Source organism: Pungitius pungitius, chromosome 1 (assembly GCF_949316345.1).
Source record: "Pungitius pungitius chromosome 1, fPunPun2.1, whole genome shotgun sequence".
Classification (NCBI taxonomy): domain Eukaryota; kingdom Metazoa; phylum Chordata; class Actinopteri; order Perciformes; family Gasterosteidae; genus Pungitius; species Pungitius pungitius.
The window spans coordinates 13056146-13069514 of NC_084900.1; the positions used below are offsets into that span (position 1 = coordinate 13056146).

Consider the following 13369-nt stretch of genomic DNA (forward strand, 5'->3'; position numbering starts at 1 on the left):
GCAGGGTTTCATTTGTCTTTTCTTTTTCTACAACTGTTTTGTCATTTGCTCTTCTGTTGATGACATGCTTGTTGCCATGGTGACATTTATTCTAGGCAGGAATAGGTTTTTTTTAACCTGAGCTGAGTGAAGTCCAAATTATTCTGTTAATGATACAGTAACTGATAATAATAATATAGCCCAGTGACTGATACAATTTCTAATCATAATAATCTTAACACAAGTAAGTGAAAATAATATGAATCAGAATATTAATAAATAATAATAATAAACGTCATTTATATTCCACTTTACTTTTTTTTTAAATCTCAAAGTGCTACATAGCAATAAGCATCACATCCACAACAATAAAAAAATTGTAAGATAAAAGTAAGTAAGAATTAGAATAGGCCCTCTAACCAATATTTAATTTAGTTAGTTTTAAGATATATATATATATATATGTATATTTATTTATTTATTTATTACTAATAATCATAATAGAAAATATGATGATGATCTTCATAGTACTAATACAATTACTACATGAGAATATTAATCATAATAGCAAATGTAATATGAATGGGTTTAAACCATCTGAGTAGGGACACATATTGTATAATATTGTATTATTCTCAATCTAGCACCATTAAAATTTTACGTTGAAACGGATCAGGACATTAATGTACTCAGTTTATGAATTTAAAGTCCAAACATTTCAAAATGATGACACAGGAAGACAAATGGTTCGATTATTTCATTTCAAATAACCCACATTGATTATTGATGTTAGATCCGTCAACGCATGCGAGTCTGCGCGCGCATGGACGTGCGCATTCCCGAATCGTTGTGAGCGCGCCTCGCGGTGCTGATGGAGCGGATGCTCATTCAGCCTGCTGCTTTATCGATGAGGAGGAAGAGGAGGAGAAGGAAGATGAAGAGCAAGGGTCCTTCATCCGATCACAGCATCGATCTGCGATGATCGATCATCGGGGCGGCCGCGCCGATCGGCTCTTCTGATCCCGGATCGGAGCGGCTGCGCGTGGCGACAGTAATTCGATCGATTGATCGATCCCACCTGAGGTGAGACTATCAGCGGAGCGGAGGGCGGGCGGGCGGCAGGTCCCGGGCTGGAGACTGGGTTGTGGGTCACGATCCCCGGCGGAGGACGGCCAGATAGGAGCTCCTTCTCGAGCCAGTCTCCCTGGAGGAGTGGGTCACGCTAAGGCGGCATGGTTCCACGGTGACGTCATAAAGGTGTGGTGTCCCCCAGCTATCACGAGCTCCTGTTGAATGCCTCTCAGGTTGTAACCAGATGAGTCAACACCACCGATACCTCCAATCGATCTGCGGTTCTGACGCTCCTTTGCGGTGAAACACGTTGTTCAGTCGTGTTGTTATTATGGGATGTCCACACCCAGCGCCACGTGCCACTGTCTGCACTTATTTTGAAGAGACGGCGCGGTGTTTATCAGTCCGACGTTACTTGTTTACCTGACTACCGTCACATTGACAAAACAGGAAGTCACCAGTGACGACACGATAAATCGATTATAAGACACTTGTCTGCTTCTCACCTGTAAAGAGCAGGCAACAAACAGGAAGTCATAAACGGTCACTTCCGGTTAGATCTATCGGCTACATGAAGTTTCACAGTTCAGATTCGTCCCTATATTTGTTTTTCATATATGTTTACGTGAAAATGTGTATCTGTGAAACACTTTACTGCTCGTTTTGACAAATACGCTTTATTGTTATTGTTGTTATTATATTACTATTATAAAAACACTTCAGAGAGCCAATCATCTCTCTGATCTGGGCACAGTCAGGTATTTCTATCTGATGAGGTCATTGATGACAACTTGTTGATTAAGTAGGATACAAATATACCCAGCATGCATTGTGGTTGGTTCTGATTGGAACCGGCTCATGTCCAACAGCAACATAAACTGAAAAGTACATTAGCATATACGTTTTATATATATTGATAATCACTGATATATAGATGTATAAATCTGCATAACTCAAGTTAATTGTATATATCTACTATGGTTGAGTATTCTCCACCATAAAAGAATAGTATTGTTCATTTTTAGGTTTAAATACATTTTTCTAATGTCAAAATGAAAGTATATGTACTTCATGTTAAATCATCAATTTTATGCTTTGTGCATAAAAATTGATACAATACATACAATTCATGTTTATATATGTGTATATATGTATTTATGTATATACATCATACCTCATGTTGAAGTACACTGAGCGTATAAAGGCTACTTTATGTTGAAGTTGAAATGTCTATATGTCTATACATACTTAAGGTTAGAGTTGAAGTCTATATGTGTGTGCATATACACTTAACTATATATAGTTAAGTGTATATGTAATAAAATAACACTACTTTACCCATGTGCCTCAGCTTCTGTTGCTATGGAGACAACTCCATCCAGAGGAGTGATGTCATTGTTACATCATAATCAGAAGCTGCTGCCCGGCAACAGAGTCTGAAGCTCTCTCATTCGATGGCTCCTACACCAATGCACTCTGGGACTTGTTTTTAACTCTTTTTATTCAAGGGTTAGTTCTGTCTGTGCCCACTCAGCAGCTGTATGTGTGATGTCACCCAGTTGACGGATTCTACCTATTACACACCACACTGAAGGGCCGTGGGTTAAAAGGTTATTGGCTCCCTGGCTGGAGTTCTCAACCAATCAGATTTTAGTATTCAGAGTTGGGATTTTCTACATTGTTGCCATGCGAGAATTGGTTGCCTGACCTACATTTATCCCCCACACACACACATTCTCAGACACACACTCATTCTTCCTGTGTTATCTGTGTGTTTCTATCACATTTGTATGCAAATATCATTCACATTTAGACTAAATAGAAAATATTAAATGTATCACTTTTTTTGTCAGTCCACTGAAAGCTATTTAATTAAACATGATATCATCCACACACGGATAACAGGATCTGCAGTACACACCTTTCCATCAGTGACATGTATAAGGCGATGGTGGCGCATAGAGTAGAAAGGGAGTGCTGGGAACCACAAGGTCGGTGGCTTGAATGCTGGCTGCCCCCATGAGCCATGTCGAAGTGTCCTTGAGCAAGACACCCAACCCCTAATTTCTTTATGTCGTCATCACACCGTGGAACCTCCTCTTTACGTCGTCATCACACCGTGAAACCTCCTCTTTATGTCGTCATCACACTGCGGAACCTCCTCTTTACGTGGGTCACACTGTGGAACCTCCTCTTTATGTCGTCATCAAACCGTGGAACCTCCTCTTTATGTCGTCATCAAACCGTGGAACCTCCTCTTTACGTCGTCATCACACTGTGGAACCTCCTCTACGTCATCATCACACCGTTGAACCTCCTCTTTATGTCGTCATCACACCGTGGAACCTCCTCTTTACGTCGTCATCACACTGCGGTACCTCCTTTTTATGTCGGTCACACTGCGGAACCTCCTTTTTACGTCGGTCACACTGTGGAACCTCCTCTTTACGTCGCCATCACACCGTGGAACCTCCTCTTTATGTTGTCATTACACTGTGGAACCTCCTCTTTATGTCGTCATCACACCGTTGAACCTCCTCTTTACGTCGTCATCACACTGCGGAACCTACTCTTTACGTCGGTCACACTGTGGAACCTCCTCTTTACGTCGCCATCACACCGTGGAACCTCCTCTTTATGTTGTCATTACACTGTGGAACCTTTTCTTTATGTCATCATCACACAGTGGAACCTCCTCTTTACGTCATCATCACACTGCGGAACCTCCTCTTTACGTCGGTCACACTGTGGAACCTCCTCTTTACGTCGGTCACACTGTGGAACCTCCTCTTTACGTCGTCATCACACTGCGGAACCTCCTCTTTACGTCGTCATCACACTGCGGAACCGCCTCTCTACGTCGGTCACACTGTGGAACCTCCTCTTTACGTCGTCATCACACAGTGGAACTTCCTCTTTACGTCGTCATTACACCGCTGAACCTCCTCTTTACGTCGTCATCACACTGCGGAACCTCCTCTCTACGTCGGTCACAGTGGAACCTCCTCTTTACGTCGTCATCACAACGTTGAACCTCCTCTTTACGTCGCCATCACACCATTGAACCTCCTCTTTACGTCGCCATCACACCATTGAACCTCCTCTTTACGTCGGTCACACTGTGGAACCTCCTCTTTACGTCGTCATCACACTGTGGAACCTACTCTTTATGTTATTGTCACACTGTGGAACCTCCTCCTTACGTCGTCATCATACTGTGGAACCTCCTCTTTACGTCGTCATCATACTGTGGAACCTCCTCTTTACGTTGGAAACACTGTGGAACCTCCTCTTTATGTTATTGTCACACTGTGGAACCTCCTCTTTACGTTATTGTCACACTGTGGAACCTCCTCTTTACGCCTCCTCTTTTCTTTTCTTTAATCCATAAACATGTCTTCTGTCTGTCTGTCCTTCTTTCTGCATGTCTCTTTGTCAGATTTTTTTGGACTTCTCTCCTTCTTTCGTTGTTTCTTCAGGTCAAAGCTCCTGAAGACTCTCCCTAGAGAGGCCAAACTGCAGCTAACACGTAGCAGCTAGCCCCAGGCGTCCTGTGCTTGGGGTCCAGGCTGTTGGATGGCCAATGGAGTGAAGTACTGGAGCTCTTATGAACCCAGGTGACCTACTGATTGATTGATTGATTGATTGATTGATTGACTGAAGTCTTCTGCAGCAAGCTTGAATGTGTTTCCTCCACAGTGACTGTCCAACATTATGAAGACAACGTTTGTGTTGAATTGATTGTGCTCTGCAGGTGATTGAGTGTGGCAGTGGGAGAGGGCGGGATCACATGGGAAACACCAGCCATGGAGGTCAAAGGTCAATTCATCTCCACACCTGGTGAGAAAAGATAGAAGCAACTTGGTGTTGAAGTGTGTTAATGAGAAAAGGTGTTACAAGCTGTGTCTCAATTGGCTGCATCCTTGTAGCCTCCAACCTTCAGCAGCCTTCTGGTCTACGTGGGCTGAGTCCTTCAACACCGCACAGGCTGAACCGAGCGGGCAACCTGCTGCACTTAGAACCCCAATAACTTATAAAATATAGATATAGAAGGTAATCTATCTAAAAAGATATGCTTCTCCTCTGGAGCAGGATATTTTTCAGGCCGAGAGAAGGACTTGTTTTGCTCATTTTAAATTGAAATTAAATCAGTTAAGCCAAAAAGCCAAAGTTGTTTTCCACAAAAACCACAACAGCAAACACATTTATTAACTTGTTTGCAAGTTGCATAGGATACAAGCTATTTTAACTGTAACTTCTTACTTGTAAGATATTACAGAATATGTCCACGGTACAGCAGCTTAACGTCAACACACATGGTTCACTTTCAGCTTGATGCTTCCTCCTGCTCCATAAAACACAACTAACTGTAAAGTTAGTTTATAATCACACAACAAAAGGAAAACGCAAGTTCAGTTTCTTTATTCTTTGTTCTTTTAGGTTCATAAGCTCTGCTTGAGCTCACTTTGATCCATTTCTGTTCATAATATGAAGTATAAACTATATATAAAACGTCTCAGCCTCAAGAAGATATTAGTCAGCCTCTAAAGTGTGAAACTTAAGGCATTAAAGTGACTTTTCAATAATAACTACAGACGAGCTGCTCGTGTGTTTGTTTAAATGTGTGTTGGTACATTGATGTTCATAAGAACATGGACCCAGGAGGGTTCAGGTTCATAGATTTCATAAGCTAAGATGTGATATATGTGATATGTGATATATGTTATATATTATATTATAACATTCATATCGGTTGATATTCGAGTGAATTCTATTACTCTTCCGCACTGATCACCCGCATCCGTCCTGAATAAAATTAAATCCTCGTCGGCCCGCACTGCATGCTGGGATATGCTGGGCCGCAAAGGATAGATTTGATGTGTCCTCCACATCGGCTCTCGACCGCGAGAAGCCGACGGGACGGGACAGACGAGTCGCAGCCGAGTCGCAACAGAACTGACATATGCATCCTTAAGGATGCATATGTCAGTTAGCGACTTTGAGACCCAGCTACAGTGTGTGTGTGTGTGTGTGTGTGTGTGTGTGAGCAGACCCTTCCACCTGTCCAGACAGGAAGTACAAGGAGCGAATGGCAGAGCTGCAGGAGCGGAGACGGGGCCTGCAGGCGCTGCTGAGCACTCGAGTGGCTGAGTTGAAACGCGTCTGTCTGCAGGAGGCGGTGAGTCATAAATGCACCCCTCCCTCCTACAGGGATAAGAGCTTGTCAGGGTAGGGTGTATCAGATCTGACTTGGTTCTGGACTGACCCGGGTCACACAGTCATGAGCTCATTGTCTCTATGATGTCACATCTGCTGTGTTGTTATTGTTTAGGAGCTGACGGGTGCGCTGCCCAGTGACTTCCCCCTGGAGGCGGGGGAGAAACCCCCCTCTGTACCACGGAGACGTGGAACTTCCCGACAAGCAAACAGGAAGTGCCAAACAGAGGTGGGTAATGTGACCTTATGATTCATATCCATCCTGAATAGCGATCTGCTACCTTGTATAGATACTCACCTACATGTGTGTTTTCAGGAGGAATACTCTCAGCGTTCAAAGTCCAAGAAAACTTTGTTCAGTGGAGCTTTGCGGAAACACAGCGACCCTGAACACAACACACACACACACCACGGCAAAAGAACAGTACACCGAGGCTGCCACACAGGTAACACACCTACACACACACCGTTGGCAATAGATGTGTTTTCAGGATGATGAGGAATCTGACTGTGTATGTGTGTGTTTCCAGATGACACAGTGAGGTCAGAGAGCAGCTCCACTTCAGACTCTACAGGTCTAGAAAACGGTAAAAAGTCACATCAATAAATCAAAGTTCAATTAGGAGAATTATACATAAATAAATATGAAGAGAGATCGCTCATGTGATTGGTTGAAAATGAGGGCGACATCTGATTAGCTACAAACAAATATACATATATGTGTACATTGGAATGTATTTGTAAATCATTCTGTGTGCATTTTTAAATTGAATATTTGTGTGTATTGTTCTATGCGCATTTGTGAATCTTTTTGTTTGCATCTCTGTGCATTTGCAATTATTGAGACTGATCTGACCACATATCTTACTGCGCCTGGACAGATCCATCATTGACAACGTGTGTCTTTGAGGGACTTTGTATATTGTGTAATATTGATTTTGGTATTAGATCAGCAGAAGGCTTTTGATAGGGTGGATCATCAATTCTCTGGGGAACCATCACCTTATCGTGGTGGAGAGGTTTGTGTGTCCCTATAACCCTATAACCATTTGGCCCCCATTTGGCGCCAGGATGGGGGAAGACTCTAAACAGACCTGGTAAACACGAGCACGTAGTGCAGATGAACCGGGAACGTCTGGAGGAGACCCCGGTCCAAAAGATTTTCAACTCAAAACTCCAGCGGAGCTTCTCGCACATTCCTGTAGAGGTAGGGAACATTGTTGAAAACTTCCATTACTGAAGCTGCGGCAGTGATTTGTGGCCTCATGGTGTTACCATCGAACCCTGTGGTGGACACCGGTGGTCAGGGAAGCCGTTGGACTGAAGAAGTCCTTCCGGGTTATGATATCCGGTGAGACTTCAGAGGCAGTTGCAGTGTACCGACAGGCTCAAAGAGCAGCAGCCTCTGCCGTGATGGAGTCAATGGGAGTGTGGGAGGAGTTCGGGGTAACTATGGAGAAGGACTTTCGGTCGCAACAAAGTGCTTCTGGAAGACCATCAGGAGGGGGAACCATTCAAGCTGTGTAGAGTAAGGATGGGACCCTGTTGACCGCAACTGAGGAGGTTATCGGGCGGTGGATGGAACACTTTGAGGAACTCCTGAATCCAACTACTACCGCCCTCTTTGGTAGAGGCAGAGCCGGCGGTGGAGGAGGGATCATCGTCAATTTGCCTGGTGAGGGTCACTGACGTGGTCAAAGAACTCCGCAGTGGCAAAGCCCCGGAGATATTGAAAGCAATGTGTTTTGGGGGACTGTCTTGGATGACACGCCTACAGAACGTCTACATTGCATGGAAGTCTGGGACAGTGCCAAAAGAGTTCCAGACCGGGGTGGTGGTACCTCTCTTTAAAAAGGGGGACCTGAGAGTGTGTGCCAATTACAAGGGTATCCAATCCCTGTACAAGTCGGAGGCCTTTCCGGTAGTGGTTGGCCCTCGCCAGGGCTGCGCTTTGTCACCAATCCTGTTTGTGGTTTTCATGGAAAGGATATCGAAGCAGAGTCGGGGGGAGAGTCTACAGTTTGGGGGGCTGCTTTTTACAGATGATGTTGTCCTGATGACATCTTCTGTCTGTGACCTCCAACTCTCACTGGAGCAGTGTGTAGCTGAGTGTGAAGCGGTTGGGATGAAGATTAGCACCTCTAAATCTGAGGCCATGCAGTCCTCAGCAGGAAACCAATGGATTGCCTACTCTGAGTGAATAAGTTCCAGTACCTCGGGGTCTTATTCACGAGTGAGGGGAAGATGGAGTGTGAGGTTGGCCGGAACATTCGAGCGGCGGCGGCGGTATTGTACTCGCTTTACCGAAAACAAAGCTGAGCCAGAAGGTAAAGCTCTCGATCTACCGGTCAATCTTCGTTCCTACCTTCACCTATAGTCATGAAGGATAGATCATAACCGTAAGAACCATTTAATTTACAAGCGGCCAAAATGGTTGAATGAGACGCTGCTCCTTTTGGATTGAAAGGAGTCAATTGAGGTGGTTTGGGCATCTGATAAGGATGCCACTTCAGTGCCTCCCTAGGGAGGTATTCCAGGCACAGCCAGCTGGGAAGAGGCCCCGGGGAAGACCCAAGACTAGGTGGAGAGATTATATCTCTGCACTGGCCTGGGGACGCCTTGGGATCCCCCAATCAGAGCTGGTAGATGTGGCCCGGGAAATGGAAGTTCAGGTCCCCTGCTAGAGCTGTTGCGACCCGACCCCAAATAAGCAATTAAAGATGGTATTATTTTTTCCACAGCTTTTAGTTTTGGTGAAGGGTTCGTACCACTGTTGAGTGTGACGTATAGGGAGACCACTTCTCTGGTGAAGGTGGGGGACACATTGAGAGGTCCAGTTCAGATCCAGAGAGGCGTCAGACAGGGGTGACCTATCTCTGGACAGCTGTACTCTAGCCATTGAACTGTTAGCGGTACCTGCAGTTTAGTCTGTCCATCCCAAAAGAACCTCCTCTGGGGTTCTCACTAAGATTCCTTCCCTTTTTCTCCATCGAGGGGTTTTCATTTTTTGGGGAGTTTTTCCTATGCCAATGCAAGGGTTTTTGGACAGAGGATGTCACGTGTGTACAAATGTGTAAATCTCTCCACTTGAGATTTCTGTTGTTTCTTCGCATTTTTATGAGCAGTAAATCTGTAAACGTTTTTCATTCAAACTGAACAAAGAGAAGAAAAGATCAAATAAAAAATCTCTATCCATCTCTGTCTCTCAGATGACAGTGTGTCTGCTCCTCTCCTCGTCTCCTCTGGTTCTCCAGTTAAAGTTTTCTTCCAGAACAAAACTACCAGAAACGCTCTGCACATCAGGTGCTCACACACACACACACACAGACACACACACACACACACACACACACACACACACACACACACACAGACAGACCCTGTTTCTACCGTTATTTATTAACACTATCTGACTGTCAGTGTTTAGATAATTCTCAGCATTTCGTTGTCAACATTTAGCTAACTGTCAGCAGGTATCTTACACCATTCTGTTCCTGTTCTCTTTCAGGACTGACCATCCAGAGACTCTTCAGACTTATAAGCCCCTGCATCCATCCCATCTTCCTACTCCACCCCCGCGCTCTTGGGACTCCTCCTCTGGACCCTCTAATACAGGCGGGGTCCGGTTCAACGCAGCTTGTCATAGCAACAGCTCAGACGGCCACCTAGATCGCATCAACCCCCTCGAGGACAGTGGTTTGATGGTCAGCGGAGAGACACTGCCGGAGAGACCAACAAGGGTGATTACCAGCAACGGGCTCACGGAGCGTACAGAGGTGGGCCGGTGGAGAGGAGGGGGGTACAGCGAGGTCCTGCTAGACTATGTGTGGGGAAAACAAAGGCAGCTGCAGCCCAACAGCCAGCATCTAATCCCATGCAACTACCAGCTGCTCTTCAATGGTTACTCCTCGCAACAGCCTCTAGAAGACCCCCCCACCTACCGCACCCACCTGGGGGACCAGCGCCGGGTCAGGGTGACACGAACCAAGTCCTGCGGCCCCTTCCTACCATTGCAGAAGGGTCAGGCAGATACCCAGGATTTTCCTCTGTCTGCTATTCAGCCAGACCCCCACCCCTACCTGCTGCCCCCCCGGCCACCACAGCTGCCCCCTGTTCAGGACGTACAGCTGGAAGAGACCACCAGGAGCCTCCACAAGACCCTTGCCCTGGAAGGTAGGCACCATCCAATGCTGCTCCATCAGAGCTAAGAAACACCTGAAAGAAAACAGTCCACTACAAACCAGTCCACGATAAACCAGTCCATCATTAACTAGTCCACCATAAACCAATTATCCACCATGAAGCAGTCCACAATCAACGAAAAAATATGTAATAATTTTTCTGATGTGTAAGCCAAATGAGTTTATTGATCTTTACAGTTAACTGAACTCAAGGGTTGACCTAAGAAAACGTCAAGGTGGAGGTTATCTGTTAATCCACGGGGTGTGTGTGATTAACAGGTCTAAGGGACTGGTACCTGAGGAACACAAAAGGCTCCGCTCACAAAAACCTCGCTAACGGAAAGATGAGTGCAGGGGCCATCGATCAGGTTGGAGGAGGAGGAGCTCTGCAGAGCAACCTGAGGAATCAGGCTGTATTCCAGCAGTCCACCTATTGGACGGAGAAGAGTCAACATCACACTATGGCGCATTCTTCCACGTTCCACGGACAGCCACTCCAGGGCAGGTAGGAGTCGCCTCACCTGCACAGGTACCCCTCCAGCTGTGAGAACACCCGACCAGCTGATTCTCTCTCTTCTTCTCTCTCTCTCTCTCTCTCAGGTCTATGGAGGCCCCTCTCTACCACAACTCCTTCCCTCCCCACACACAGGAAGACCAGCCGTCACCTGGAACTCTGGTTTAACTCAGCTCCCAATCAGGACGCGAGCTGACACACTAACTTGGGCCAATCCTGGGACCAATCCTGGGACCAGCTCCTCTTAATTCAGCTGAAACCCCGCCTCCCATGAGGTCACAAGGAAGGGTGACAATGTCACTGTCCTGAGAGAGGCTGCAATTTGTCCTCATGATGGCATTCCAGGTGCTCAAACCGCAAAAGGGTTTCTAGGTTAAAAAAAAGATGCAAAAGAGTAAACTACAGGTATTTTTTAAAACATTTTCTAAGATGTCTTCAATCTGTTATTCGCTCAGACAATCAGGAAAACAAACAGATTTATATGAACTTTTGACTGACAACGGACCGATATTTACCAGCTCAAACCAGCAGACCTTTTGATGAGGTGTAAGGGATCGGATCAGGTGACCTCAGGTGAATCAGGCAGGAACCAGCAGCTGAGACTCTTCCGGTATTCTTAGTTTGAGCACAGGGTATAAGGGTAGAAATTCAAAAACAGTAATAACAACAGTAACAACAACAACAACAACAACAACATAACATCAGCAACAACAACAGGATTACACCAGGGGTCCGTTTCAAGAAGGAGGTTCAACAAACTCTGAGTTTTGGGTTTCAGATCAGCTGTTTAGAGTCGGTTCAGAGTAGTTTGATTCAGAGTTGAGCGCGTGCACTGAAGGCAGCATGAATGGAGTCGTGATACAACAAGTTACCATGGCAACGACCACAAACCATCTGTCGTACGTCACCCCTATTGAGGTGTAAATATTAATGCAAGAGTACGGAGTTTGAACCGTGATTAGAAACAAAGCAACACGCTACTGCAGCAACAGACAGAGAAAAAACGAATGATAAAATTAATTCACTCTGTTAGAACGCACTACTCACAGGCTGGAAATACATACCATGCTCATATTTAACCACTAGAATACAACTGGTCCAATGGTATTGAACTTGGGGGACGTTAGTTATATGAGGACAGTGAGGTTATGGACATATTTGATGGACTGTGAAGAAAAATGATACCGTTCAAACAAGTATTTATCTGGAAATGACAATAAATCTAATCAGGGCTCAATATTCTCTCCAACGTTTAACACCCTGAGAAGTAAAACCGCTTCTTGATCAACAGGATCGTCCAGAAAAGGACATCCATGTTGCAGAAGACACTTTAGTCTTTAACGTAACAGGATCTTATTTTGTGGAAACTGATTCAGAGGATGAATGAATGAGGAAATGAAAGTGCGCTGTGTCATTGGCTGGCTGCTGTCAGGGGGAGGAGTCTGTGAAAGAATCAGGTGAGGTTCACAGGCTCAGTTACCATAGCGACTGACCCTGAGCTTTAGTTACTTCTCTTTCTGAAACAGACAACCAGAGTTTTCCTCATCTCAGGGTGAACAAACTCTGAGTTTACACTGAACCTGCTTCTTCAAACGGACCCCTGGTGAGTTCTATAGCAGCAACAACAACGTATCACCGGTAACATCCAATCCAATAATGTGATCAGTTCTGAGGTCTGTTCACACCTGGTGTTAACAGTCCTAATTGATCCGTTATCCAGCTGCGGATTGAGCTTGAAACATCCCCCAATGAACAAAACTTCCTGTTACCCAGAAGACACCACGGCAGGAGGCGGTCTGTAATAATGTTACCAGGTGTGAACGGGTCTGAGAGCAATAAGAGGACCAGGGTGTCCATGATGTGCTCTGAACCTTTGCAGCGACTATCAGACGATGACGTCACAGAGTCGATCGATTTGTTTATTGATCGACTGCACTCAGCCTGTTTTCTAATGATCTTTAGGGAACTCTTTTATACAATGATACCTGAACTCAATATTAATGAAACGCAATTTCAAAAGTGTTTGATGGTATCAGGAAGACTTCAATGACCCATTGAAGTGTTAATGATTGATTATTTATTCTGTTTTGTGATGTGTATTAGTTCTTTACTGCCAAAATGTATATATAAATGTGTGTGTGTGCGTGTTTGTGTGTGTGACACACACACCCGCTGTGGAGCTGGTGCAGATCTCTGCTGAGCCTCTTCAGGTCCAGAACCTTCTCATGCATTCTGCCATAATATGTTCAGGTTCACTTTGTAACAATCTTAACTTTTAGGGTTTATTTATACTTTTTAATGTGAAAAATCTTCTTGTAAATAAATTCATAATTTGATGATACTGTTAAGTATAAAATCTAATATTCTGTTTTTATTTCATGAACTCCTACTCCGTGGAATCACATGA

At 44.9% G+C, this 13369-nt stretch overlaps 1 protein-coding gene across 1 annotated transcript; it reads left to right on the forward strand.

Annotated features, from left to right (window-relative positions):
* The first annotated feature begins 428 nt into the window (after nt 1–428).
* Nucleotides 429–13323, forward strand: ccdc120a (coiled-coil domain containing 120a). The gene is made up of 11 exons (XM_037477946.2): nt 429–1062; nt 4530–4667; nt 4805–4890; nt 6102–6229; nt 6383–6496; nt 6584–6713; nt 6798–6854; nt 9477–9570; nt 9776–10440; nt 10728–10953; nt 11049–13323. The coding sequence occupies exons 3-11, from the start codon at nt 4857–4859 to the stop codon at nt 11128–11130; spliced, it is 1530 nt and encodes a 509-aa protein (XP_037333843.2). The 5' UTR covers nt 429–1062; nt 4530–4667; nt 4805–4856; the 3' UTR covers nt 11131–13323.
* The last annotated feature ends 46 nt before the right edge of the window (nt 13324–13369 follow it).

Excerpts from the sequence above, each read along its gene's own strand:
- ccdc120a (XM_037477946.2), top strand. The coding sequence starts at position 4,857 with ATGGAGGTCAAAGGTCAATTCATCTCCACACCTG. Across the intron at positions 4,891-6,101 it reads TCAATTCATCTCCACACCTG|ACCCTTCCACCTGTCCAGAC; the intron begins GTGAGAAAAGAT and ends GTGTGTGAGCAG. Across the intron at positions 6,230-6,382 it reads GCGTCTGTCTGCAGGAGGCG|GAGCTGACGGGTGCGCTGCC; the intron begins GTGAGTCATAAA and ends GTTATTGTTTAG.